The sequence below is a fragment of the Lagenorhynchus albirostris genome, chromosome 9 (assembly GCF_949774975.1).
Source record: "Lagenorhynchus albirostris chromosome 9, mLagAlb1.1, whole genome shotgun sequence".
NCBI classification, from domain to species: Eukaryota; Metazoa; Chordata; class Mammalia; order Artiodactyla; family Delphinidae; genus Lagenorhynchus; species Lagenorhynchus albirostris.
Genome location: NC_083103.1, coordinates 107,811,846 through 107,839,283, shown reverse-complemented (window position 1 = coordinate 107,839,283; position 27,438 = coordinate 107,811,846). Strand labels below are relative to the sequence as shown.

The following is a 27,438-nucleotide window of genomic DNA, read 5'->3' as shown; positions in this document are numbered from 1 at the left end:
TTGAGGAGACAGCCTTTTTAGGAGAAGAACAAACACTTTCACTGCTCAAAGTCGAGATTTCGTGGTGATGAGCAACTATGACCCGCACTGGGGGTGGCAGTGTGCACACGTGTGTTCCCGACGGGGCCCGTGACTCTCCCGCAGCTGAGCCAATGAATCACCCCAAATCTTAGCGACTTTTAGAGGTCATTTTAGTCATCCCCCTGCCTTCGGGCTGGATGGAGCTTAATGTAATCTCACGTTTGGGTGGGAGGGGGTGCGTTGGGGAGAAAAGAGTGGCCGTGTGTGGAAGGGAGGGGGTTGGTGGCGGTAGCGCGTGACCCCTTTGAAAAGATATCCGGAGAAGGACGTTCCCAGCTTCCCCAGGCTGCCGTTCCCGGGTTTCCCCATCACTGAATCAGCACCGTCCTCCCGGGACGCCTTTTTGCTGGATGGAAACCGGATGCTGGGTTCACTAGGTGGGCGGGGGCGCCGACCCCTCAGACCTGCAGGGTACCCGAGACTCCAGGGTCCCGTTAGCCGGCCCGGCAGCCACATTCCCTCCCCCAGAAACTTGCCAGGCAGCGGGAGCAGGGAGCAGAACCAAGCGGAGACGCGGTAGCGCCTTCTCCCCGGCAATGCGCATGATTCTGCGGCTCTGGGCTGGCCACACGTCAACGCACCTTGAATGGGCTCGCCCCCCTCGCCGCGACGGGCAGGCGTCCCAGCCAATCGGGCTCCGGGTTTGCGAGCCGAGCCCAATGGGCGGACTGCGGGGGCGGGCCTGGGGCGGTGCGGCCGGGCTTCTCCTCTGCGCTGGCTGCGCTCCGCTCGGGCTCTAGTGCAGGTGCCGCTGCGCCGGGCGGGAGGCTACGCGCCGAGCCGAGCGGAGCCGCGGAGGGATGGGGAGCGGGCCGCCCGGTCTGCAAGAGCCGCAGGAGCCGCGGGAGCACCGGCACGGGGCGTAGGCGGCGCGGGGCACTTTGCGATAGGATGAGGCTCCTGGCTGGCGCGCGGTAGTACTATGATTTGGTATGTGGCCACTTTGATAGCAAGTGTGATCAGCGCCCGAGGTCTTGCGGCTCAAGGTGAGTTGAAGTGCAGTGTCCCTCCGCTGCGCCTCCCGGCGCTCTCGGCCCCGTCCTCCTGCCGAGCCCGCGCCCTCCCGGCGGGCGCGCTCCGAGCACCGCGGGGAGGGCGGGGGCCGAGGCCGCGGCCGGCGGGAAGGGCCTGAGCCCGGGCTGCCGGCGCTCGGGAGAGGACGCCTCGGGCTTCGGTCCACTTCGCCACCCTTGGCCCCAGGGCTTCACAGCGGGTGCCGCGCCCGGTGCCCTTCTCGGGCGCAGCCGCCGCCCCGTGCGCTGGGGAGGCGGCGGCTTTCTGAACTCTGCCGCCGGGGAGTTTGCGGGTCCTCGGGCGGCTGCGGCACGCTGGACCCCGCGCAGCGCCACCGCTCCGCAGGAGAGCCGCTGTGGGGCTTGGCTCCGGCTCGCGTCTTTCCGGACCACACGTCTTGGCAGCTGGAGGTCGGGTCCCCTCGCAGGGCGGGGCGCACGGAGCCCCGCGAGAGGAGAAGAGTTGGTTCTGCGCGGGGTTCCTCGCCGGCTGTGAGGAGCGGCTGCCTTCGGCTGGCCCTGCCCGCGCCCCGCTCCGCCGCACCTGACACTGGCCGGGCAAAAGTTCCCCGGGAGCGCGCCGCAGCCGGGCACAGCTGGCCGGGGGCGAGGGCGGCGGAAGGGGGTCCCCACTGCCGCGTCTCCGGGCGGAGGGAGGTTTTCCTCTTTCCGTTTTTCCGGTCTGAGCTGGGAAGAGGCCAGAGGGAAGCCCGCGCGTTGGGTGATGCGCACGTGAGCGCGCGGGCTTGTGCTCTGGAGACGGCAGAGCCACCTGCCCACCTCTGTGTGACACCCTGGCTCTCGGCCCTTGTATGGCAGTAGGAGCGGAGCCTGAAAGTGCCGGGTCTCTGAGCTCACGGTGCTCAGCGCGCAGACACGACCCGGCTGCGGACAGGTTCCTAGGGCTGGGAGGGATGGCTTCCGGGGAGAACCGCCGGGAGTGGGCGGCAGCAGGAGGACCCGCAGCGGGATACCCCGCGTCCGGCCGCGCTCGCGCAGGAGGGTCCTCTCCTCACCGTGTCTGGGGCTGTGTAGGGGGAGGGGAAGTGATTTGGGAAAGTTTCTGGAATGGAATAGGTCTCCGTGCTGTTTGGGAGTGTGTGAATACAGAGGAGGGCGAAGGGAAGGGTGATTTTGTTAAATGGTGTGTGACCTGGATGGTTTTAAAACTCTCCCTTTGTCAGGTGGGGAAACTGAGGCCAGAGTGACCGCAGAAGCTTGTGGAGTGGGGTGTGAGGTCGTTCGAACTGCGCTTGAGAACCCGTCTCCAGCCTCAGCCTCACCCCCTCATTCCCTTGTAGTCTTCCGATGCCCGCAGCTTCCTCCCCTCCAGTTTTTGGTATGTTCCTGCTATGGGACTGTGGCTGAAAGCACAAAAGGATGTGCTGGGATCTTTGAATAAAAAAGAAACTCCAAAGGGAGGCTCTGAAATAGCCTCCAAGCCTGAGACTTCAGGGGATGAGACTTCAGGGGAGGCGGATGGACTTTTTACAAGTTTAAGCACAGAATAAAGGAAAATGGGCTTTATTACAGCAGCACACAAGGCGGCTAGACAGAAGGAAGGACTTCCCAGCATTGAAGGTTGTTGGTTATGAAGCTTTTGCCTTCTGTCTGCGGTGGCTGGACATGAACCCCTGCCTGCCACCCCTGTGGGTCTTCGGGGTCTTTTTAGCCAAAGGGGCTCTGCGTGTGGTGGTGAAGGACCTAGGTCTAGTCACAGAACCTGGAGTCAAGTCTGGCTCGGCCACTTGCTGGCCTGTGACCTTGGACACGTTGCTTTGCTTCTCTGATTGTCACTTGCCTCATTGGGGGTTAACAACCTGAGCTTGTAGGGTTTTTGTGAACATTAGCGTTCTTTAGTAAGTAAGAAAGTAAGTAAACGATGATGATGATGGTTTCATTGTCTGGGGCTTCCAGGCCCCCCTCTCAATTTCTTTCCTTTGAGCCATTCAGGGCATTGGGAGCTGGGAATGCCTTGGGGTAAAGTTCAGGTGCAGCCTCTGTCGGGAACCAAGTTTGGTTTCCCAGGTGGACCTCGCCCGGGGAGATGTGGAGGGCTGCTCGGAAATCCTTTGAAAGATCTGTAAAACTGGAGTTTTGTCAGTGGCCAGAGCCTTGTGGGAAGGATGCAGGGAGCCCAGGAGGCAAGCAGCTCGTCACGCACAGCCTCCGGGGGCAGGAGACAGGCCTGTGAGGCTGCTGCCTGCACACTGCCAGCATTCAGATGCTGCTGTGTGAGCTCAGCTGTTCTCCGACTGGCAGAGGTGACTTCCGGGAGATTCCTGAGGGGAGGGACTCTGCGGTGCCAGCCTTAGGGTTTGGCTGAGCAGGGCTGCTCCAGCAGAGGGGCGAAAGGGTTGGGACAGAGGGAGGGATGAGTCACGTGTGTCCGGGGGGCAGTGGAGAGCTTGGGGAGGGTGTGCAGAAGAGCCTGGAAGATGGCTATTGGAGTCTGCATCCCAGACTTTTGCTGAACAAGCCTGGGGGGAGGACCCGGGCCTTTACCGCCAAGGCTGCCTCCTCCTGTTGACTACAAATCCTGCATGACTAGTGTCCCCAAAGAAAGTGGGTTCTGACTCAGATCCTGCTGGTAGCTGGACCAGTGCCCTGTACTCTTGGCCTGGCCCTGACCCTCCTCCCTCCCTTTGGCAGCCAAGGTGGGAGGGAGGAAGTTTAGGCCTGGAGGCTGCTAGCAAGACCCACGGGCAACCTCTCAGCTGAGCAGGACTTGGCTCGGGACGTGGCCAAGTGGCATGTGTGTGCGTCACCAGCACACACGCTAGAGGCAGGGGTGTGTCTGGCAGGCTGCGCTCAGGAGAAGCCGAGCAGGGTGTGTGTGTGAAGAATCAGCTTTCAGCTGCTGGCCCCAAGATCGGCGTGTGCTGGACCTGGAGCTGCCGGGTCCCAGGGCTGGTGGTTTCAGGTTTGAGGCTCTGAGACAGAAAGCTGGGATCTGGTTACCTAAGGAGCAGATGCTGCCTGGCCGGGAGGTGCTGAACTCCAGCCTTGCTTTGGCTGCCCTCTGTCCTGGCTCCTGGCCCTGTGCTCTCCTCCCTCAGATCTCCCTTCCTCGGGTCTGGCTGCCACAGCCTTGCTGCGCTGAGGGAGTGAGGGCAGACCTGGGCGCGAGGGGGTGAGGCCCGAGAGGGACAAACTCTCTCCTCTCTGAAAGGCTTCCTGCCCCCCTGCACGTCCCATGCCTCCTCAGGCTGGGCTCGGGTCTCGGGGAGCAGCTGTCTCCTGTCTGCGCCCGAGGATGGGTAAAGCAGCTTGTGTGAGAGTGGATCTGAATTGTGGAAAGAGCTGTCACTGGTGCAAGCTGCTGGAGGTGACTGCACACACGCGCGCGCGTGTGTGTGTGTGTGCGTGTGTGCACGCAGTGTGTGCAGCTGTGTGTTTGCATGTGCACGTGAATGCAGCAGACAGGCGACCCAGAGTCTCTAGGAACGAGGTGGGGCATCACTCCCATCTGAGTGTTGGTGGCCGTGGGTGGCAGTAAGGCTAGACTTGGAGCAGACGCCTGACTTTCCCTGCCCCCTGCTCCACACCTGAGTCTGGGCAGCGCAGAAGCCCCCAAAGTTGGAGGCTCAGCCCAGGGGCTGGTCGAAGGATGCCTGAACTCCCCGAGAGAAAGCCTCAGTGGGGACACACACGGGCAGAGCCCCAGGGATGCAGAAGACGGGTCTGTCTTGTAAGGTGGGCTCTGGTCTCGGCTGCCCAGTAGCCCAGACTCTTGAGTGGAGAAGGGGCTGGGTCCCTGGGGAGCCGGGCGCAGAGGCAGCTTGTAGCCTGGCCCTGCCCATAGGGGAGAGCCCAGCCTGCCCGAGGCAGCTGACCTATTTTTCTTAGGAATCTTCCTGCTTTTCTGTTCTCTCTTGCGTGAATAAGCAGAAGACTGGTGAGCAGAGTCGGGGGCTCCATGAAGGTTTTGGAGAGCAGTTCCTCGTGGGCCAGGCTGTGAGCGAGGTCTCAGCCAGCCTGCCTGTCCTCCTGGAAGGGAGGGGACTGGGTGCTGCTCTCTGCCCGACCCTCTACCCCGCCCCGCCCCTGAGCTCCCTCCTGGTCCAGGCCCGGCCGCCAGCTGTGGCAGGTAACTTGCACACACTATATGAAGGCAGCCGCTGTCCTGTTTTCTGGCTTCTGAGTAGGGAGTGCTGACGCTTCACTACGAGCAGACACGGGCTTCGATCCCCCGCTTACTCGTGACCACCTGGCGCCTTACCCGAGGGCTCTCCCGGCTCACGGGCACTTGGACCAGGCCTGTACCCGCCCGGCAGGCGGGCAGGGTGGGTGTCGCTGGGTCTGTCCATGGAGGAGCCGCTGCAGGAGCAGAGCGGAGGTTGGATTGCTGACTGCTTCCTGCCAGTGGCTCCTGGGGAAAGGCTCTTGGAAATACAATCTAGCCCAGAGCAAATTAAGGCTGCTAATAGCGTCGTTGCTGCCTCTCGGGCTGCCTGGGCCAGGAGGGTCAGGGTGGAGAGGCGCCCACGGAGGAGGGGGCCTGCAGATCCTGCCGCTCCCCCAGGGCCTCGAGAGAAAATGGAAAGGTTCCCAGCCAGGGCCAGGCTGGGCTCAACCGACCTTTGACTTGGGCCCTGAGAGTTTGATGGGGAGTGGGGGCCGAAGGGCCGTGAGGTCAGCACTGGGGAGACCGCAGAAGGAGGATCTGCCCAGGCGGGGGTGGAGGTCCTGGCCGGAGGCAGGCTGTCCCGGTGCCCTCCGGCCCACCTGCCTCCTGGGAAGGACAACCAGGGTGCGGCCTGACGTGGACACGGCCGTTCCTCCGCATCACACTTGGCTTTGGGTGGTATGTCTGTCCTCAGCTTTCCTCGTGCAAGCCTCTGGCTCTCCGCCCCCCGGGTAGGGGGTGGGTGCTGTTCCGGGGGAGCCCGATCACAAGCTCCCTGGAATCTCCTGGAACCCCCTGGTGTGTCAGGGAGGAGGGACTGGGGGACTGTTGGGGGCTGTGCCTTTTTTGGACTCAGCAGGGATTATTTTTAGGCTGGCAGATGGAGGTGGTGGCTGGCGCTGGTATTATTAGACAACAGGCCTGTGGTTTGGGAGCCTGGTGCCCGAGGGGGAGGGGGATGGGGTTGGGGGGGTGGGGTGGGCGGGGGAGGGGAGGCTCCCTGAGGACTAGTACTCACAGAGGAGGAGGCTGGCGCCGCCGCCACACCCAGCCCGAGCTCCGGGGTCCCAGGTGGAGGGGGCTCAGCCCAGTGCCAGCAGCTGTCTTCTGACCCAGGCGCACCCCGCCGTCCTGCTTGGGTCCAGGGCTGCAGAGCTCTGGCTGTGAGAACCTGTCCAGAGTGTGCGGTGTGGAGGGGCTGGCCTGACTCAGCGGAGGGGAGGGGGCTGCTTCTTGGGTCGGCGTGGGAGGGGCCTTCGTCCTTGGTCCCTGGGCCTGTGGCCCGGCCAAGGGGAGACACGGCAGCTGGAACCTGCTCCGACCTGCTGCCCGGCGGGCGGCTGAGCCAGCCAGGGGGCCCCCAGCCTGCTCACCTGTGAAATGGAGATGGTAGTACGCCTGTCAGCCAGCGCTGCGACCCAGCACGGGCCTGGTGTGTAGGAGCGGCCTAGAGGAAGCCGGGTTTGCCTGGTGGCCGGCTCTCCCGCCAGACCTTCCGGTCCTGGCACCTCTCCTCCCCCAGCCCCGCCTGTGGAAGAGCCCCAGCTTGGGGGGTGGGGGCGTCAGGCCCTGGATGCCCCGTGGTCCTGTGCTCACGGGGGATCCAGTGGCAGCCCTGGACCCGGCTACCCGCCGGGCACCACCTGGCCCAGAGAGCAGGAGGTTTGTCCCCAGTGGGCTTTCGGAAAGGTCAGCCAGACCGCAGGGGCACCGCGTCCTCCTTTGCCCTCTCTGCCCACCAGGGTGTGTCCTCAAGATGCAAATTTGCTCTGCTCCTCCGGGTACAGCTGTGTCCTGCCTTCTCTGAAAGGGGTGTGTGGCATCCAGGACACCTCCCACCCCTGCGGTGCTCACCCTGCAGATGCCAGCGTCCCTTTGAGGCTCCCGGCCTTGTCCCTCTGCTGCTGCAGGCTTCTGTGCTGGGGAGGGGTCTGGGGCCTCCCCCCGCTGCAGCCCTCCCACTCAGGTCACCACCCATCCCTGTCTTCCCCTGCCCCCTCCTTCCTGCTGCCTTCTGAGCCAGCCACCGTGAGCAGCCTGCTGCTCCTGGACTGACGGGCTCCCTTCTGCCCCCTCCTGGCTCTGGGTCCTCTGAAGGCCTGTGTCTCTGTGTCCCAGGCTGAGTCCTGTGTGCCTCTGAGATCTCTCTGTCTGTTTGTCTCTCTCTGTCTCTGTCTGTTCGCACCCTACCATCTGTCTCCATTCTTGCCCCTGGACTCTCTTTCACTCTTCGACTTGGGTCGTGTCCTCCTAGGGTTGAGGTCATCTCTCTCCTCCGTCAAGCCCCTCTTCGGTCTCTGCTGCCAGGAATGTTTACTTTTTTTTTGCAGTGAGCTTTTCTGGAGAAAGTGTTTTATTAGACATGCTTGGCTCAGAAAGGCTCAGGCTGAGGGGGAAGTGCTCGTGGGTGATGGAGTGAGAGCACACGCTGTGTGTGTGTGTATGTGTGTGTGGGTGTGTGTGTGGGTGTGGGTGTGTGTTGAGGAGATGAGGGAAGCTGATAAATATTTTAGGACTCAGAAAGCCAGGAGGGCTGGTCTGAGCGTGGGAGCTGGGGCAGGGCCTCCCCCCATCACGCCCCGCCCCGGCCTTCTTCCTGGGAAGCGGGTCTCTTTTGGCTTTGCTCCCGTCTCTGGACTGCTGGCCTCACCGTGTCCTCTCCCAGCTGCCGGCCGCTGGTGGAAGGGTCCTCGGGAAGAACCGTGGAGGCGGGGCTGAGGCCCGAGTGGGCCTTGGTGGGGTGGGTGCGTAGCCCTGAGTCCAGGCTGGCGGGGGCCGGTGTGGAAGAGGCTGCCTCGCTGCTATGCAGTGAGAATGAGGCAGCCCAGGTGCAGACCCTCACCCCGCCAGAGCCTCCAGAGCCTTCGCTGTGAGAGGGGGGCAAGCGACCCTGCCCCCTGCCCCAGGCGCTGGGGCCAGAGCCTGGGAAGGAGCCCCTTCTGTGGAGGCCTCTGCCCCCCAGGTGATGGCCCCCGGGAGGAGCCCCCTCCTCTTACCCTGGTTCCTGTATTGCCTTTCTTCTCCTCCAAAGCCTACACACTCACACGTGCATGCACACACGTACACACGCGCACACACGCGCTCACACGCGCTGCTTTCCCTGCTTGCTCAGGTGGCCTGCTCCTTGCCCATCCCTGCAGGGTCCAGGAGCAGCCTCTGTGCCCGGGTGCTGCGCGGGCTCTGTCCCCACCTGGTGCCCCTGGGGTGTGGTGGGGGTGCCTGCTGTGCTTTCCCTGAGGGGCTGGAATTCAAACTTAGCCTAAAGCAGGGCTGGGAGGGTTGGAAAACCGGCTGGGGCCTCAGGCAGGTGAGGGCAACAGTCTGCTCTGCTCCAAAAATACTCTGTGATCTTAGCTCTTTCTCTAGAAAACAGTGATGTCACCGGTAGCCAATCAGCTTCTGGAAGGGTTGCCTCCTCCTTCTTCCGCAATTTGCAGGAGGAGAGGGAGCTGGAGCGGGAGGGAGAAAAGGAGAGACAGACAGAGACACAGACCCAGAGAGGTGGAGGCAGAGCTCACCACGGAGACCGGGCAGTGGAAAAGCAAAACCCCTTCCCCGGCACAGGCGAACGGAACCCCACACGTTCCCCCAACACACACACGCGCTGATAAGAGACATATAAACGGGGAGGTGGGGAGAGACAGGCAGGTAGACAGAATCACCCATGCAGCGGGGAGCTAGAGAGAAATGACAGAGACACAGCGAGACAGACGTTGGAGGAGGATCCGGAGCCGAACAGAGAGTCAGAAAGACACAGAGACACGAAGGAGAGACGGACGAGAGGTGCGGGGCCGGAGCCCCCAGGGGTGGTCAGAATCAGGCCCAGAGGCGCGCGGAGGACGGGGGCTGCTCTCCTGGGCGTCCCGGGCTGGGAGCCTCCGCGGAGCAGCCGCTGTCCCTGGTGCTGCCTGGAGGGGTCCAGCCGGGACTGGAGGGGAGGGGCGGGGTGGAAGGGCTGGGGTCTGGGGGTTAGTGTGGGTACTGGAGGGAAGGCAGCGGGAGGGGCCTCTTTCACTTTGGAAGGGAGCTGGACAAGGTGCCTTTGGGCTGGAGGTGGGGTTGCAGGCCTCGGGGCGGAGCCTGGGTTAACCGCTTCTCTCTGCGGCTGGACTGGGGGTGGGGCTGCCGGGGAGCCTCTCCCGGCTCATCTCCCGTCCCTTCCAGTCCCTTTCGGGAGGGTGGCCAAGCCCTATCCAGCCGTGCGCCTCGTCCTCTGCCGGAGGTGGGGATGTTCCCCTTAGCTGGCTGAGGTTAGCAGCCCCAGGGCCCCCCTCCTGCGTCCCTAGTCTCCTGCGGTATTAATGGTGATGTCTGGGGCTTCGCAGCCTGATAGGCTTGGGGCGTGGAAACTGGCGGGCTGGAGGCCCCTCCCGCTCCCTCCTCTGCGGCACGCGCGGCGGACCGAGGGAGGAGGGGCAGAAAGGCCAGCTCCGGCCCCCGGGGTTTTCCGTCTGCTGATGCCACGAGCACTCTGCGCAGCCTGTTAGGGATTCCCCGCTCCTGCATGGAGCACTCTTGCTTCGCGCTGTGAACATCAGGCTGAGCTGGGGGCGGGGCGTGGGAGGGCGGCTGCCTCTGCAGCCCCTGCCAGGCTCCATTGGGAATCATCCTGGTGCAGGAAGACGTCCCATGTTCACCCGCTGCAGCGCCCGGGCCACGGTGTCCACAGAGGGGCCGAGGCCCCTCCACCTTCTCAGTGGCCACGCTCCTCAGAGCTGGCGGGGGTGTCATGGGGGAGGGCGCGGTCGGGCTCCGCTCTTTGGGGTTGGCAGGGCAGGGGTGGCCTCTGGGGGGGCCGGGCAGGATCTCCTTTCACCTCCTTCCCTGTGTCCCCGTGTGGCTGTCCCGATAGGTGCCCACGGCCTGCGAGAGGAGCCCGAGTTCGTGACCGCGAGGGCCGGCGAGAGCGTGGTCCTGCGATGCGACGTGGTCCACCCGGTGACGGGGCAGCCCCCGCCCTATGTCGTCGAGTGGTTCAAGTTCGGGGTGCCCATCCCCATCTTCATCAAGTTTGGCTACTACCCGCCCCATGTGGACCCTGAGTATGCAGGTAAGGCCTTCCCGCCTGGCTCCAGGGCCCCCGCACCGTCCCTCCTGCCTGTGTCTCGTGGCCTCTTGTCTTTTCCGACGGGCCTCTTATCTGTTTTCCAGTCGCTGTCTCTGTCCTCCCATCCTTTGCACTCTGGTAGGTTTTAATTAAGTGGCGTGAGGAGAGGGACACGGAGGTGGGGCAGACACAGAGCTTCCTGCACAGCCCCGCTGGGCCGCAGGGGCCAAGGCCAGAGGAGGAGAAGGGAGCCCAGGAGCCTGATGTGTGGGAGAGGAGGCCGGCGGGAGGGCGGCTGGCTCGGCAGGAGCAGCTGCGTCAGAGCCATGGTGGCCGCCGGGTTTGCTCTGTCTGGCTTTGCCCACTCCCTCCCTCTGGCTCTGAAGTTGGGGCCTCATCCAGTCCTGAGTGTGGGGAAGTGTCTGGGCGCCTGCTCCACTAGGTGCCTCGTCCTCCGGCCTCCCTTCTCCCTCCTCCTGGCCCCAGTGCTGTCTTGCTCTGCAATTACTCCTGCCAGTGGTGGCCTCACTGAGTCACTGTCAGGGCCTGCCTGCCAGGGAGGAGGGCGTGGGGCGGTGTGAGTGAGGGGCGTGTGTGCCTGTGCGAGGGTTGCACGTGGGCTTGTGTGTGTGCATGCATGTCTGAGTGTGTGTACGCATGCGCGTGTGTTGGGGTCTAAAGGAAGAGAGGAAACTGGTGGGACACAGCTTTTATCTTTACCTCTGATTTCTGAGGTCTGCATTGCATTTTTCTCAGCTTCTATTTTTCTCTCTCCCTCTTCCTCCTCCTGTGTCTGTGTCTCTTCGGCCCTGGTTGGTTTTGACTGTCTGGTTTGTAGGCAGATTGCCACTACCGAGGAGACAAGGAGGAAAGCACAGGAGGTCGTGACACTGGGGCGAGGAGTGGGCCTGAGTGGAGAGTGAGCGGAGGGGGGACCCCGAGGGCTGCTCTGGGGAAGGGAATGGAGTTAGGGAGGGCGGCTCGGGTCTTTGCTCGCCTGCCAGTCACTCCTCATTCTTGGGCTACAGGCCCTGCGGCCACGCTCGGAACCTGGGCTCTGGCTGGATGAACGCTCTGCTCTCTGGCCTCCGCGACAGGACTAGGAGGGGACGCCGGCACCCTGTCCCCAGCGGCCTCTTCTCTGCCCACCACAGGAGTGCTGGGCAGACAGGGTGCTGGGCGTGGCAGCCACGGGGACCTGCTGGGGCGGGGTCCCGCTCCTCTTCTTCTGGGCTCTCTGGCCCCCTTCCCGCCAGCTCCGTATCCCTTCTGCCTTTCCTTGGCTCCAAGAGAATGGGAAGTTGCAGGGAACTGAGGCTTTCTCGGTGCCGCTGGCGGGCAGCGAGGCTGGGGCTCTCGGGGCCGCCCTGCTCTGGGCCTGCCCGGCGGCGGGCTGGGGTCACAAGGGTGCTCTGCGCGCCCCTGACCCACTTTGTCCCCTCTCCACAGGCCGCGCGAGCCTCCACGACAAGGCATCCCTGCGGCTGGAGCAGGTGCGCGCCGAGGACCAGGGCTGGTACGAGTGCAAGGTGCTCCTGCTGGACCAGCAGTACGACACCTTCCACAACGGCAGCTGGGTGCACCTCACCATCCACGGTGCGTGCGTGCGCGTGCGTGGGCCTGTGCGTGGTGCGTGCCTGTGTGCAGGCATGAGAGTGTGTGCGTGCGTGCGAGTGAGCGGGCAGACGTGCGTGGTGCGTGCTTGCGTGACTGTGCACGCAAGCACAGTGAGCGTGCGTGCGTGCGTGTGCGTGTGTGCGTGCGTGTGCGCCTCCTTCCGGCGCTCCCGGGCTGGGGGCCCCAGGACCCCTCGCTCGTCCTGGAGCCCCTGGGGGCCATGGGCACAGAGGCCTGGCAGCTCCCGGCACCAAGGCGTTTGCCGCGGGCGGGGTCGTCAGAGCCCAGCGCAGGGAGGTGGAAACCGGCACCCGAAACTGGTAGGGTTGAGGATCTGCGGGGCGGACTTGGGAGCAGCCGCAGGAAGGCTCTCTCCGGGCATCTCCCCGTTACAGCCTCTTCCTTTATACCGTTCGCCTCAGTAACCGTTGGGCGCCAGTCTCCACGCTGGGTGATCCGCAGCAGCAGAGCGCACCCAGGGCCGGCGGGGATCCTGCTGGTCCCGGTCCGGAGAGTACCTTCTGATGCCCGCGGGTACTTACCGCCCTCGTGCTGTGCCGTGCTTCCCAGGGGCCGGGGTTTCCCTGGACCGAGGGTCCCCTGTGCCCTTGGGAGCCCTCGCTTGGGAGGGGACATTCCGGAGGAGCCAGGGGGCGCCGGAACCGGCAGAAAGTGGAAGAAGTGGTCCCCATGGTGGAGGGGAGCAGGGTTTTTGCTTTGATTTTTTTTTTTTTTTTTTTTGTGGTACGCAGGCCTCTCACTGTTGTGGCCTCTCCCGCTGCGGAGCACAGGCTCCGGAGGCGCAGGCTCAGCGGCCATGGCTCACGTGCCCCGCGGCATGTGGGATCTTCCCGGACCGGGGCAGGAACCCGTGTACCCTGCATCGGCAGGCGGACTTTCAACCACTGCGCCACCAGGAAAGCCCTTTGATTTGTTTTTCTGACCATACAGTTACTCTTGCTTCAGTTTATGAGCCGACGTGTTCAGCCACCGCGTGTTGCAGACGCTGCACTGGTTATTGAGGTGTCAACAGGTGTGCTTTGGACACGCCCCCCACTGCTTGCGTCTTTCTGGGTGTGATGCCTGTGACCCTGGGTGCCACGGTCTGGAGAGAGCAATGGGCACTTGCCTGGGTTGCAAGTTTCTCTGAGCCTCGAGGGTCCCTGCCTTGTGGTGTCGGGTCAGGCTGTGCTCCTTCCGCCTTGAAAACCCATCCAGGGCCCTGGAAGAACAGAGTATTTTAGCCAGAGCCCTGGTCTCTGGAAAGCGAACTTAGGGACGGTGGCCCTGGGTCAGTGGTCCAGGCTGCCTGAGCCCCTGGATGCAGGCGCATCTGCTGGTCAGTCCCCAGAGACCGATTGGAGGCTTATTTTGAATCTTGGTTGGGCTGTCCCCACCACCCGCGAGTTTTTGAGTCATCCCTTTTCGATGCCAGCTGTTGTGTGTGCCCAGAATGAAAACGGCTTAATATTAGCCCAAGCAGAACATAATTAGGAAGGTAAACCTGCTGCTGACAGCGTCACTGATGAGCACCGAGCCAAGAGCCCCACACTGCTTGCTTGCTTCTGCCCTTTCCCGAGGCGGGCCGACGCCTCCTGCAGCCTCACCTCCTCCCCTCACATCACTGCTGGGTCCGGTCCAGCGAGCAGAGAAGCAGGCATGCGCAGACACTGCGAGCCGGGACGTAGAGCTTCCTCCTGTTAGAGTCGTGTGTCCTGTTAGAGCTCAGGCTCCGTCTGCACCATGCGGAGTTCGTGGCTGGGAATTCCTCATTGCTCGGATGGACCGGCATGGAACGCGGCCCGATGAGACTCAGCTTATTTCACGGATCCACCGCGTTAGCTGTCTGATCCCTGGCACCTATATCATTTCTCTGAGCTTCCCTTTTGTGTTTCCAAGAACAAAGCCTGTTTGTAGGGCTGTTGTGAAGGTTAAGGGAAACGCTGTGGGTGAAGACATCTGGCACCGCGCCTGGAAGGTTGGCTGCGCAGGGTCATCGTGTGCAGAATGCTGGTTATCCTCCTCCTTAGGGGAGAAAAAGATGAAGTCGGGTAGCACAGGAGGCGCCTCAGGTTGGGAGAGGTGGCCTGTGGTGGTCGGAGAGCCCTTGGGAATACACCCACAATCACCCATTCAACACACATTTCTGAACATCCACTTGACCGGCTGTGGGGAAACGCAGTGGGTGTGACCCAGACCCAGCTCTGAAGGACACGTCACGAGGCAGTCAGGTCCAGAGAGGATTGCAGTATGGGCTTTGGGAGCGTGAGGGATGGAGGGCTTCTCTGAGGCAGTGAACCCTGGGCAGAGACCCTTCGGGGAGGAGGAGTCTGCCAGGTGCGGGGGCAGGAGGTGGGAAGGGTGTTCCAGGGCAGAGGGAACAGCATGCCTGGAGGCCCAGAGGAAGGAGAGCCGGCGCACTTAGGCAACGGAAGGGTCAGGCTTTAGCACCGGGGCTCATCATCGGATGCTTCCCCTCACCAGGGGCCTCCCTCTCCAAGGGTGGACACCACAGGCACCTCCCACCGTGAGCGATCTCACCCTTTCTTCCTCCTGCATCCTGAGGTTCCTTCCCGTGTAAATACTTCCATTATCGAAGGAAAGAGTTTGGAGCACCAACATTCCGTTGCTTCCAAACTAGAATATTTAATGTCAGGCATTTCTGACTGGGATCACCTTTGGAAAGTGAAAAATTAGAATCACAGGTTGTCTTATTCTCCTTCTGTGTTTTCTCGAAGACCAGTTGGGAGGAAACAAGCCCAGTTGTTTCTTTATTGCATATAAAATACCTGGAAAGCCAGAGTGAAACCTTGCTTTAGGTCGACGAATTGCTTGGAGGAGAGGCCAGCCTATTTCTAACGTGCACGATTAATTTTAGGGCATTTGTAGAGAAGAATTAAGCCTAGAAATGCAGCTGGTAAGCTCACACCTGATCCAGTAAATAATCCGGAAAACTCGAAATTGCTCCAAGTGCTTTCCTGATTAGCACCTAAACAGTAAAGTAATTATGTAATTAGTAATTAATTTGTCACTTCAGGATGTAATTTATCATATTATCTTTTCTTTAAGTGTGACGCAGAGGTAACAGAGGCCATGGCTGTGTGAGCTGGAGTTCAAGGGCAGGCGTGGCGGGAGGGCTCTGCTGGGGTTAGCGCACGGCCAGGCCAGGAGGGGCCTGGGGTTCGGATGCCAGGTTCCCTCTGCAAGGACTTGGAATGAGTTTTACCATCACTTTTGGTGTATTAGACGTTGGGTGAGGATGGACTTTCTCAAGGATGTGTCGTGAGTGATGAAGCCTGCTTTCTGGTCACCCAGTCCTCACTCCTGTGCCCCCTGTGCGGCCACGCTCAGCGGAGGGGTGGGGAGATCGTCGAAGAAAGCCGTCTCGCCATGGTCTTGTCTTCGGTTTTGTGTTTGCATTTGTGTTGCTCTGCTGTGTGTGTGTGTGTGCGCATGTGTGCAGGTGTGCGGCTCCTTCACTGCATTCATCCGTCTGTTCAACCAATGTTTGTCGAGACTCTACTACGTGCCAGGAACTGCGCTAAAAGCTGGGCACATAGTGGGATTCTTGGAAATCTCTGCTCTCAGGAGACTTGGTCGTAAGTGCTTTAAACAGTCTTGAGGAGACAGGAATGCAGCAGGTGCCTTCCTAGCCCGGCTGACCAGGTGAGGCAGAGGTGGCATTTTAGCAAAGGCGAGCAGGCGCCGCAAGGGTGAGATGTGGGTCTAGCCCAGGAGGGGGGGTGGCCGACGCAGAGCCCCCAGGAACGGAAGTCCTTGGCACGTGTAGGAAGACGGGAGGGCTGATGTGTCGGAGCAGAGTTGAGGGGTGTGCAACGGGAGGTGAGGCTGGTGGCAGGTGGTGGGTGGCCGTGACCCCCGGCGTGTCCTGGGCCTGGGGCAGGGCAGCCTCCGAGGAGACCCCTCTCACGGCTTCCCGTCGGGGCCTCAGGAGCCCTGGGCGGCCGACAGCGATGACAGTGACGACAGAATGACCGCCATTTCACACGTGTACGTCTTACCAGCTCCTTTCACGGACTTTACCGCGCTAATTCCCGCCACTGGTCTTGAGGGTGGGGTTTAGGTAGAGCCCAGAGCGGCTGAGACCAGGCTTACAGAGCGAGTGGCAGCTGGATTTGAACTTGGAGCCTTGAGCCCGGTGCTGTGGACCCTAGGCTGGTGTCAGCAGTGCCCCCCACTCCAGAAGACCCCGCATGATCGTCCAGGGGGTTGGGGTTGATCAGGTGGCTTCTATAGGCAGCTCAGCCAGGTGAGACAGTGCGTTATTCGTACCGGCTGGGATTTTAGTCAGAACTCCGAGGCAGGTGCTGGGGGACAGTCTGGCAGAGTCTTAGAGAATTCAGGAGCGAGGAGCCCGTGGACCGGGCCGTCTGCCTGGTGGGGGATCGTCGCTGCAGAGCCTGGGCGAGTCTTTGTCACCTGGCTTGAGATCCGTGCTAGGCCTGACAGGGCTCAGACGGCAAATGTCCCAGAACCGTGGGCCTGCTTGGGCTGGGGTTACAGGAGGAGGGGCGTCTGGACGATCGTGGGGTGACGGGTGCCTCATTTATTGCCGCATCCCTGGTGCTGAGCATGGGGGCCTCCCTGTGGGTGCTGGACAAACAGTCCTTTATTGGGAGTTGGGTGTGTGCAATGGGGAAGTTTAGACATGGGATCCAGCCATGCTGAGTTCCAGGTCCCCCCGCACAAGGCAGGGCCTGCCACCTGTGTCACCTCCGACCTCCTGGAGGGCGCCGGCCTCGTGGGGTGGCCCAGCGCAGGGCCCTCGCTGTGTGCAGGGCCGCTGGCTGACCCCACCCCGCGCCTTGGGTCTCTTGCAGCTCCTCCCACCTTTACAGAAACCCCCCCCCAGTACATCGAGGCCAAGGAGGGCAGCAGCATCACCATGACCTGCACAGCCTTTGGGAACCCGAAGCCCATCGTCACCTGGCTGAAGGAGGGGATGCTGCTAGGTGCCGGCGGCAAGTACCAGGTGAGTGTGGGTCTGCCGCGGCCGCTGCACCCACTTGTCCTTGCCCTGCGCCTCCGTCCCCGTGACAGTTCACACTTGCGGAGGCGCAGGTGGGGCTGGAGGCGGCAGGCGGAGCGGCTGGCACCCGTGTCCTCGGAGGGAGAAGCCTGCTTCCGTGTCCCCGGGTGCATGGGCCCCAGGCCACTTCCACCTGGGATGGGGTTGGCGGGCCCAGGGCTGGGAGCCGAGCCCGACTCTCCCCGGCCACAGGTGAGTGACGGCAGCCTGACGGTGACTTCGGTCAGTCGGGAGGACAGAGGTGCCTACACCTGTCGCGCGTACAGCATCCAGGGGGAGGCCATCCACACCACCCACCTGCTCGTCCAAGGTGAGAGCGATCTGGCCTCTATGCCCTGGGCCTCTGGCAGGGAGTTCCGGCCCCACTGAGCTTGGGGGGTTCTTTCCAGGGTGTGAGTGGCTCAGCTGGGGGTGGTGGGAGCTCCTCTCCATATCGTGGGGCTCCTGGGTGGCCTGCGGCGGCCCTCCCGTGAGGTGGCGGGAGGCACCATGCCGAGTGGGTTTCTGCTTTCTCTGAATGTCCGGAGGGCATCCCGCTGGGCCTCCTCCTTCCCCGGGGGAGGAGCCCTCTCTCAGGCCTCCACCCTCTGACGATGGCATCAGTAAATAAAGATAGGAATTCCGTCCAACCCCAGAGGGTTAAATAACACGGAGGGCATTTGGTGGGGCTGGCGTCTGTGGGGTCCGCACCTGAGATGCCGGTCTGCCTTGCCTGGGGCCTCGAAGCCCCCAGAGGGGGCAGCCTCCGTCCTGCTCGAGGGGTCAGGTGGCGGCTGTGCGCTGCTTCTGCGACTCGGGACTGTCTGGAAGGCTCGCACTGCCGGGGCTGCTGGAGCTCCACCCCTCTCCTCCCCTGCCCCAACCCGCCCGCCACCCTTATCTGGTCAGCCGGAAGCCTCTTACTCCTCCAGAGGCTAGGCGGTTCCTTTCTCCTTGCTGCACATGTGCTGCCCTGGGCTCCACTGCAGAGAAGGAGGGGCAGGGAGGGCCGTGTGCGTGTGTGTATGTGAGTGTCCACGTGTGCGGGTGCGCGTGTGTGCGTGCCTGTGTAGGGGTTAACTGGCTGTTCGGAAGCCAGGTTTACAGCGGGGCTGTGCGTGGGGCGGGCGTCTACAGCAGGCTGGGAGCACACGGCCACACCTCTGGACCCCTTGCATCCCTGGGACTTGCAGGGAGAGGAAGAACCTGAGCACAGGCAGCAGCTGGATGCGTCTCCATGACAACTGCTTGGCTGCGTTGCCAGCTCCTGGACCAGTGCCTTCCCCGCTGTCCCTCCCAGGGCTTGGGGTGCCCCTTCCTGAGGGTCGGAGCCTCCTGGGAGCCCAGCGCTGTGGTCCCCCCCCAACCCCCCCGCCGGGAGAAGTCATGCTTGTTCCTGTCCCCCCAGGACCTCCCTTCATCGTCTCCCCTCCTGAGAACATCACTGTCAACATATCCCAGGATGCTCTGCTCACCTGCCGGGCAGAGGCCTATCCCGGCAACCTTACCTACACCTGGTACTGGCAGGACGAGAATGTCTACTTCCAGAAGTGAGTGCCCGCCCTTCCCTTGGGGCCCAGCCAGGCCCCCTCGGGGTGAAGCTTCCGAGCAGGGGCTGCCCTTGGGCTCTGGGAGCTGGCAGGGGTTGGGGGCATCCGGTCCATGTGTCCCTCATGCTGAGGCCAGTGTGTGTGCAGACGGCGCCTGGCCCCCTCCTCAGCCGTGCGGAGGACTCGCTGGCATGTCGTCCCAGTGTTGAATGGAAGACGCCTGCCCCCCGCCCCCAGCCCCCCCCGCCATTGTGTCCTGTGTTCTGTGTCCCTGCAGTGATCTGAAGCTGAGGGTGCGGATCCTGATCGACGGGACCCTGATTATCTTCCGGGTGAAGCCTGAGGACGCGGGGAAGTATACCTGCGTCCCCAGCAACAGCCTGGGACGCTCGCCCTCGGCCTCGGCGTACCTGACCGTGCAGTGTGAGTGGGGCAGGCTCAGGCCACGCTGGCCACATGGGGGGCTGGAGAGCTGCGTGGAGGCAGTGTGGGCGGAGGAGGGGCCGAGGCGGGGACGGGACAGCGCGGGAGGAGGCCTGACCCGGGCTGGCCAGCGGAGGTGAATCGAGCCCCCGCCAGGCTCTTTTCCGGGCCGCACGGCCGCCCGTGTCCACTAATCCATTCCGTCAGCCTCGCCCCGGTTGGGCTCAGGGACAGGCAGGCCTTCTGGACGCCGTCCTCGTGCCGGCGCTGGCCAGCTCCTCTGTCCGCACCTTGAATGAGGTGTTTTTTTCTTAGTATCTGAGGGCCATGTGGCTCAGACCCAGTGGGGCAGCTCTCCTGCCGCTCTCTGCTCCCCTGCTGGGTGGGCAAGGGGGACAGATCCTCTCTGGGGTGACGAATCCGCTTCCCCAGCAGCGGGCCCCTGGTGGCTTCCCTGCCGCGCCTTCCAGGGCTGCCTGAGACCCAGGGGAAGGGGCTGCTCTTGGGCCGGAACGACCGAGGGCTTTTGTGCAGCGTCATTCAGCTTGCTGGTCTCGAGTGGGGGAGAGGATGAGTGCCGAGGGCTAGTCTCTTCCTCCTGATTGGAGGATGGCTCTGTCACTTTGACAATAAAGGCCCCTCTTGACGTGGTAGGTGACAGCCTATCCATCACACAAGGGCTCGTGTGCAAGAACCACTCCCTCCCACAACACGGAGGGGCGGGCGAGAGTATGACCATCTGGAGAGGCGTGGCCCAGAGGTGGCATCTGAGCTGAGGACATTAGAACAGCTGGTGACCCTGGGAGGCGGGCTGAGCATGGGCCTGGCAGTGGGCCCCCCGAGTCCCGACCTCACACCCTCACGTGGTGATGCTGCTGGTGCGGGCAGAGGCCTCCTCTCCGCTGTCCACAGCCGAGGACGACTTTCAGCTGCTGTCTTATGCGTCCCGAGTTCTTAAGAGCTGTGAGGCCTAAGGAAAGCTGTGTGACTCAGAACCCCAGGCCTGTCCCACCCAGGAGAGAAAAAGCTCTGACAAGTTACTTACTGTGTGCCCAGGCTGTGAAGGTGCCAAGGGCGGGGCAGGCTCCTTGCGGAGCAGAACCTCTCTGCCTGTGTCACCCGGGCATGGAGGGGGCAGTGGCGGAGGGAGAGGGCCGGCAGGGGTGGTCTCCAAAGGACGATGATCCACCAGGACCAAGGCTTCCGTCCTCCAGGCTGTGGCCGTGTCTGCTGAGGGAAGCGTTTCTCTGTCTCCCTCTGGCACCATCACCCACTCCCACTTGTCGTTTTTTACCTCTTTCCTGCCTTCAAAGAGAACCTGTTGGGTGAGATTTTCAGGTGGGTGAGACAAGGATCTTTATTTCTGCTAAAAAGCAGTGTTCAGAGTATTTCTCATTCATAAACCCTTTGAAAACCTTGGAGGAGAAAAAAAAAAAATCTACCATACGAAAGTAGGAAGCCATGTCTAAATATATACTTCGGCCTGGTATTTATGCAATGCTCTTCTCTGAAGGGCTCCAGACGCTAACAGAGCCGCCCATTCATCCTCACCGCCTCCCGGGCAGTTCTGGGTCCTTCTCCTCCTTGGCCCTCGTGGGAGCCTGGGAGCCTGGGGGGGGGGGGGCGGGCGGCTCACCCACGTCACAGAGCTGCTGCTCCTGCTGTCCCGAGAAACTTCCAGCGGCTCCGTGGCTGACTCTGCACCCCACCTGCACAGATGGGAAACCGAGGCAGGGCAGAAAAGCAGCTTTGTGGTTCCGCCCCTGGTCGCCGTCCACAGAGGACGTGGGGCGAGGAAGGGCTTGGGGTCCCGCAGACACTCGGGAGGGATGCTGCTATCTTATGCGTCCCAGCGGCTGTTGCGTCTCCGGGCGGAGGTGTGTGGGGGGAGCTGCAGGCCGGCAGGAGCAGCGGTGCCTCCGTGCATTCTGACGGGTGTTCTTAAGGATGCAGGGCTGCACAGACAGGACGGTTGCTGTGGCCTCTGGGCGGTCAGCCCGGGGAGTGGGCTTTGCCGTCTCGTGGACCCCGCTGGGCCGACACCTGGCACTGCGCCGAGTGGGGGGCCCTGGGCTGCGGGGTGGCTCACCCCCCCCCGCCTGCCTTCTCACCTCTGCTTCCCTCCCCACACCCGCGGCCCTGCAGACCCAGCCCGCGTCCTCAACATGCCCCCCGTGATCTATGTGCCTGTGGGAATTCATGGCTACATCCGCTGCCCTGTGGACGCAGAGCCACCGGCCACCGTGGTCAAGTGGAACAAGGACGGCCGCCCCCTGCAGGTTGAGAAGGTGCCGGAGGGCCGTGTGCCGGTCGCGGGAGGCCCCCGGCCCTGAGGTGCTACCTCTGGGGATCTGGTTCCTGCCAGGGCCCCGCCCCTCCCCCCAGGATTTGGGGAGAGCAAAGAGCTGTTTCCCGTGGGCCGAGTCCAGCAGGGCCTGGCTGTTCTCGCATTGCGAGACGCCCCCCCCCACTCCAGCCTGCACACGGAGGAGCAGCTCAGGTCCAGCTGAGGGGCCTGGGCCGAGCGCCGGCTCCTGACGCCAGCTCCCCTGCGCTGTCTGTGCCCCAGCAGAACCTGGGCTGGACCCTGATGGAGGACGGCTCCATCCGAATCGAGGAGGCCACAGAGGAGGCTCTTGGCACTTACACCTGTGTGCCTTACAACACCCTGGGGACCATGGGCCAGTCCTCCCCTGCGAGGCTCGTCCTGAAGGTGAGGCCGGGGCTGCGGGCCGCCTCCGTGCGGGCACTGGGCGCCTGAAATGCCCGACGTCACGGCCTCGCCGTGCTCTCCTAGGACCCCCCGTACTTTACGGTGCTACCAGGCTGGGAGTACAGGCAAGAGGCCGGCCGGGAGCTGGTCATCCCCTGCGCCGCCGCCGGGGACCCCTTCCCTGTCATCACGTGGAGGAAGGTACCTCTGGGCTCTGGGGCTCCCGGGGAGCGCGGTAGGGGCACGGCCTGGGAACGGCGCTGTTCCGACGGGGCGGGGGCCGAGTAGCGACGGTGACTCCTGGCGCGGGGGGTGGGGGCGGGCAGGGAGGGCTGCGGGCTGGGGCCCGGGGCCGCCCCTGTCCTTCCTGGACCCCTGAGTGTTGGTGGCTTCTCTTCTTCCCTGCCCCTCCTCCCGCCCTCCTCCCCGCCCCCGTGTTTGGCCAAGGTAGGGAAGCCCAGCAGAAGCAAGCACAGCGCCCTGCCCGGCGGGAGCCTGCAGTTCCGCGCCCTGAGTAAGGAGGACCACGGGCAGTGGGAGTGCAGCGCCACCAACGTGGTCACCAGCATCACTGCCAGCACCCACCTGACTGTCGTCGGTATGGGGCGTGGGAAGGCGGGCCGGGCTCTGGGTGCGGGGCTGTCTGCCCCCAGGTCCGGGCTGGGCCTGGCACAGGTGTCCCCTGACCTGGGGCTCCGGGCACGTGTGGCCGCTTCCTCTGCCTGCATGTTTTCCCTGCCCCTCTGGGCACAGACAGCCACATTCGTGACAACAGCCAGTGCTTTTTGAGCATTTACCACCAGCTTTAGGCTCAGCACCTAGGGGCGCCTCGTCACACACGTGTGTGAGGTGGGAGCTGGTGTTCCCCCCACGCTCTCTCATCGAGACCGAGGCTGGTCTGGGGGGACGCCCTGCCTGGCGTCACTGCACTGAGTGGTAGGCCCAGGGCTCGAGCTCCTGCCGGAGGTGTTGACTGCCGTGCCGGGCTGGTGGGCGGCTCTCACGTTGGTGTTTGGGTCTCAGGCTAGAGAGCCGTCTGCGACGGGGGCCTTTGGGCTTCACCTGTGGCCGTCGGCTGCACTTGATGCTCTCCAGACGCGCGCGGGCCTGCTCGGGGCTGATGACCAGGGGCTGGTTTCCCTCCGGCCCTTATTCCTGATGCTCACGCATCTCCTGCTGGAAGGACGAGCCTGCCCGCGGCCCGGTTTTCCTCCTCCAGCCCCGTGACCCAGCAGGGCTGGGCGCAGCTCCTCGGAGCGTCCTTGTCCCCACGTCTCCCCCGGGGCACCGCTTTTGCCAGGTGCACGAGGTCACAGCCAGCCCGGCTCCGCGGGCTCAGTTCCTCCCGCCTGAGGTGTCCGCTTGGCCTGCAGGCACCAGCCCCCATGCCCCGGGCAGTGTCCGGGTCCAGGTCTCCATGACAACTGCCAACGTGTCTTGGGAGCCAGGCTACGATGGAGGATTTGAGCAGACATTCTCTGTTTGGTACGGACCTCTGTGAGTCACCCCCGCACGCCTTGCTCTCTGCTTATCCCCCCACCCCCACCCCTCATCAGTCCCTGGGGTCAGGGGGCAGGTTATGAGAAGGGTGTGGCTCTCCACCTGCCCTACCTCCCTCCGGATGGTGGGGTGTGTTGCCCGGTGACCAGGCTCCAGGGGGGTGGGGTGTCTGGGATGACGGCGGGGCTGGGGCCTGGATGGTCCGTCACCCTGTGCTGCACGTCCCCAGCTGATCTCGCGGCCCCTCCCTGTCCTTGGCTCGCTCCTCCAGCTTGCTCTGTTCTCTGGAGCCTGGAAGAGAGTCCGGATGTTCAAGGGCATCGTAAGCCAGCCAGCCACAAGCATAGATCTTTTATTCTGACCCTGCACCAGTGGTTCCAGAAACCCAGTGTGAAGTGGCGCTCACCTTCCTGGCCTTTTCTGCACATGTGCATTTTCTCTCTAGGACCGTGTGTCTGTCGTCTTTGTACGTGGTTATACGTTCACTTAGCGAAGTGCAGAGATTTGAGATCTTTCCCAAACCTCGGGGCAGACAGACATCTTAATAATGCATGAAGCAGGCTGAGGACAGGAGGTGTAGAAAAGCTGGGAAGAGAGGCCTCGGCCGAGGTCCACCCCTCCCCTCAGGATTTTCTCTCCCCACATCCCTCTCCTGAGCCACGCACTGGCCACCTGCATCATGGGTGACATCCTCGAGTCGGGAGGGTGAGCCCTCACCTCCTCCTTTCTAGACCTGTCTCATCTGGGTTTGTAGCCCCAGCCAGGCTCACCAGGTTGGGTCGGGGGCGCCTGGAGATTCAGGGAGAGCCCTCCTATACTTCTCAGCAGCAGGGAGTCAGAAGGACCTGGCCTGCTCCCCAGCCTCTGATTACCTAGGTGTTCTGAGCTCTGGATGCCCACTGGACCTAGGTGGTGAGCTTGGGGGGCTCGGAGTTGAAGCGGAGCCCCCTCCCATGCCCACCTGTTCCCCAGGGCAGGCGGGACGCTGCCAGGCGGCTGCGTGGCCAGGGCAGGGCGTGTGGCCGCCTTTGGGGAGGCCCGAGCTGAAGGTCTGGGCGTGGACTGTTCCCTCGCTGCCTGCGGCTCTGCTTCGCTTTGTCACTCTGCTGCCTGCTGTGGTGCCGGCGGGGGAAGGGCGGTCACGGGGCTGGGGAGGCCTCCTTCCAGCGCTGGTTTCTCTCTGCTGTGCTTTCGGCTGCCTCGGCTCCGATTCCCGGGCAGAGGCTTGAGCTGTGAGCCGTGAGCCCTTAGCCTGCAGGGGCCTGGCCTCCACGGGGGTCCTCAGGCTGCTGAGGGACTGCGCGGCCAATCCCACGGGACGATGTGTCCTCCCCGTGGTGGCGCCGGGCGCTGCGCCTGGGCGCCGGCTTCATGGCTTGCAGGGAGTCAAGTGGGCTGCAGAGCAAGGGTCGACCCTCCCCTTGGTTCCAGTGTTCCGTAGCCACAGCGCGGCCCTCCTTGGTGACCTCTAACCCAGAAGCCGTAGGGGTGGGTCCTGGTCCCCACTGTGGGGAAGCACTGATTATTTCTGTCCTGCGCCCAGCTCCTCCTCAGTGACTCAAGCCCACTCGGACAGATTGTGCCCTCGGGGTCACGCAGGTCCCACTTTGGCTGTCCCCGGGAGGCCGGGTGGCCAAGGGCACCCGGCCTCCCCCTGGTCCTGCTCATCCCCACTTTCCCACTTTGGTACCTGCCTTGTTCCCAGCGTCCTCACTCCCAGGGCTGCGCCACTCTTAGGGCTCTGACCAGGGTGAGACTCTCCCAGAATGCAATTGGTAATTTGACCAGTATCTCGAGCATCAGTAACGCCAAGGGTCCCTTTTCAGAGAATAGGCGCCAGTAGTGGCTGGGGACCTGGCTTCATGGGGACCGGCACAGCCACAGCTGGGGGGTTGTGACCTGCTCCTGACCTCTAAGCTGGGGAGGCTGGGGCAGCGCCCCCAACTCCAGCACCTGCGTGCCCTCTCAAGTCTCCAGTGTAACCCACCCCGCGCCCTCGTCCCCGACCCTCTCTCTCTCGGGCAGGATGAAGCGGGCACGGTTTGGGCCCCACGACTGGCTGTCCCTGCCTGTGCCTCCGGGACCCAGCTGGCTGCTGGTGGATGCCCTGGAGCCCGAGACAGCATACCAGTTCAGTGTCCTGGCCCAGAACAAGCTGGGCACCAGCGCCTTCAGTGAGGTGGTCACTGTGAACACTTTAGGTGAGGCCGGGCCGGGATGCTCCTGGAGGGGCTGGGATGGAGAGCAGACATTTCCTGCCCATTGTATGCGGGCGCCTTGCTAAGTGCCTTATACAACCAACACTGACCTCCCAGTAAGGGTCTATCCTACCGTCCCACGGGGTTTGTCCGGGCCAGGGTGCCTCGTGCCCCGTCTGAGCGCTGTGGGCTGCACTGACGTGTCCTCAGATGGATGGAAGAGCTTCCGTTCCATCGTTCCTTACCGGCCCCGTGTTTGCATCTTTCTGTGGCCTCCCGGGGTGGTGGGGGTCCTTCCTCCTCCTTTTGCACTCCCGCTGCTCCCTTCCTCTGGCCCCCGGCCTTGTCTGGTGGCAGGCGTAGGGCCACCTCTTCCTCCCTGACCCAGCGGCTCACCCTGCCCGCCTGCTGTTGCATTTGGCCCCTGTCTGCGGCCAGAGAGGTTGGCTGTGACCAGGCGGCCCCACGCCAGCCTTGTCCCACGTTCTTTGTTGCCGAGGCTCACCCCCCCTCCCCCGAAGCCCTGTGCCCTGGGGCCTGTTTTTCCACCTGGGCCAGAGGGGAACGGATGGAGTGAGCAGTGCTGAGGGAAGATGTTCCTTCTTCCTTGGAAGAGAATGAAAGATACGTTTTGTAGTATCTTTTTTTCTTTTTTAAGATATATTTGATGTGGACCATTTTTAAAGTCTTTGTTGAATTTGTTACACTATTGCTTCTGTTTTTTTTTTTTGCGGTACGCGGGCCTCTCACTGCTGTGGCCTCTCCCATCGCGGAGCACAGGCTCCGGACGCGCAGGCTCAGCGGCCATGGCTCACGGGCCCAGCTGCTCCGCGGCATGTGGGATCTTCCCGGACCGGGGAACGAACCCGCGTCCCCTGCATCGGCAGGCGGACTCCCAACCACTGCGCCACCGGGGAAGCCCACTTATGTTTTTTATGTTTTGGTTTTTTGGCCCTGAGGTATGTGGGATCTTAGCTTCCTGACCAGGGATCGGACCCACACGCCCTGCATTGGAAAGCGAAGTCTTAACCACTGGACCACCAGGGAAGTCCCTATAGTATCTTTTCAAAGATACTGTCTTATTCAAAAGATAATTACATTGCCTTCTTCCCTGAAGTTCCTGACTCTTTTCCTTTCACGGGACCTGATGCCCTTGTGTGTGTCGTCAGAAGTGCTCTGGAAATGGAGTCAGGAGGCTCGGGCCCACCCACCCTGCCCCCTTCCCTTGGGTCACGAGGGCTCTTCATGGGACACGTGTCCTGAATTGATGCCTGCACCCTGGGGATGTGGCCCTCATCGCCCTGGGGTCACTGCCCCCACAGGGACGTGTGGGTAGAGGGGTTGCAGCGGCCTCGGCAACCCCGCCATCACCTCTCCCTCCCCCGCAGCATTCCCTGTCACAACTCCAGAACCCCTGGTGCTGGTTACCCCACCGAGGTGCCTCACAGCCAACCGGACCCAGCAGGGTGTGCTCCTGTCCTGGCTCCCACCTGCCAACCACAGCTTCCCCATCGACCGCTACATCCTGGAGTTCCGCGTTGGAGAGCGCTGGGAGACGCTGGATGACGCCATACCTGGCACTGATGGGGACTTCTTTGCTAGGGACCTGTCCCAGGTGAGGTGCCTAGCGTTTTCCCTGCTGCTTTTCTCAATTCCGGAAGTGACGTGACTCTTCCTAGAATCACTGGAAGCTTTGAGTGACCCAGCTCAGGTGTGTGTGGGCCGCTGCGTACCGTCCCACACCTGCACCCCTGTGCTCGCGGGTCTCCTGCCAGGTTTGGGATCCTCAGATCACTGCAGCTGAGGTCGGCAGGTTCAGGGCCTGCCCTGTGGCCGCCAGGAGTGCCGTTCTCGCTTGAGGGGTCTCCAGGTGCCGACACGAGCCAGGGTGGGCTGGGGGCCCAGCTCCCTGCGGGAGTCTGACGTGGGCAGAGGCTTCCCAGAAGGGTTGTCTTCCACTTGCCCAGAGTAGGGTCCCTTCGTTAACAATTCCGAGCCCCTGGAGAAGACGGTGCTTTTTTCCAGCTGACTCCCCTTAACCCGGGAGGTCTCTCTAGTTGGAGAGGCAGCAGCGTATTTCTCAGGGGCCCCCCGTCCCACCTATGTTCCCTCTCCCTTCCCTGCACTCCTGAGAGCCC

The 27,438-nt window shown here is 62.9% G+C and overlaps 1 protein-coding gene across 1 annotated transcript in view; it reads left to right on the top strand.

Moving 5' to 3' along the window:
- Nucleotides 1-1,003: 1,003 nt before the first annotated feature.
- Nucleotides 1,004-27,438, top strand: part of IGSF9B (immunoglobulin superfamily member 9B) — a 41,713-nt gene continuing 15,278 nt past the window's right edge. The window contains exons 1-14 of the mRNA XM_060158024.1: nucleotides 1,004-1,067; nucleotides 10,076-10,273; nucleotides 11,720-11,866; nucleotides 16,729-16,880; nucleotides 17,130-17,247; nucleotides 18,325-18,466; nucleotides 18,744-18,889; nucleotides 21,035-21,177; nucleotides 21,462-21,602; nucleotides 21,687-21,803; nucleotides 22,050-22,200; nucleotides 22,976-23,087; nucleotides 25,128-25,303; nucleotides 26,689-26,915. Coding sequence (XP_060014007.1) covers nucleotides 1,004-1,067; nucleotides 10,076-10,273; nucleotides 11,720-11,866; nucleotides 16,729-16,880; nucleotides 17,130-17,247; nucleotides 18,325-18,466; nucleotides 18,744-18,889; nucleotides 21,035-21,177; nucleotides 21,462-21,602; nucleotides 21,687-21,803; nucleotides 22,050-22,200; nucleotides 22,976-23,087; nucleotides 25,128-25,303; nucleotides 26,689-26,915 — 2,034 coding nt within the window. The remainder of the gene's footprint in view (nucleotides 1,068-10,075; nucleotides 10,274-11,719; nucleotides 11,867-16,728; nucleotides 16,881-17,129; nucleotides 17,248-18,324; nucleotides 18,467-18,743; nucleotides 18,890-21,034; nucleotides 21,178-21,461; nucleotides 21,603-21,686; nucleotides 21,804-22,049; nucleotides 22,201-22,975; nucleotides 23,088-25,127; nucleotides 25,304-26,688; nucleotides 26,916-27,438) is intronic.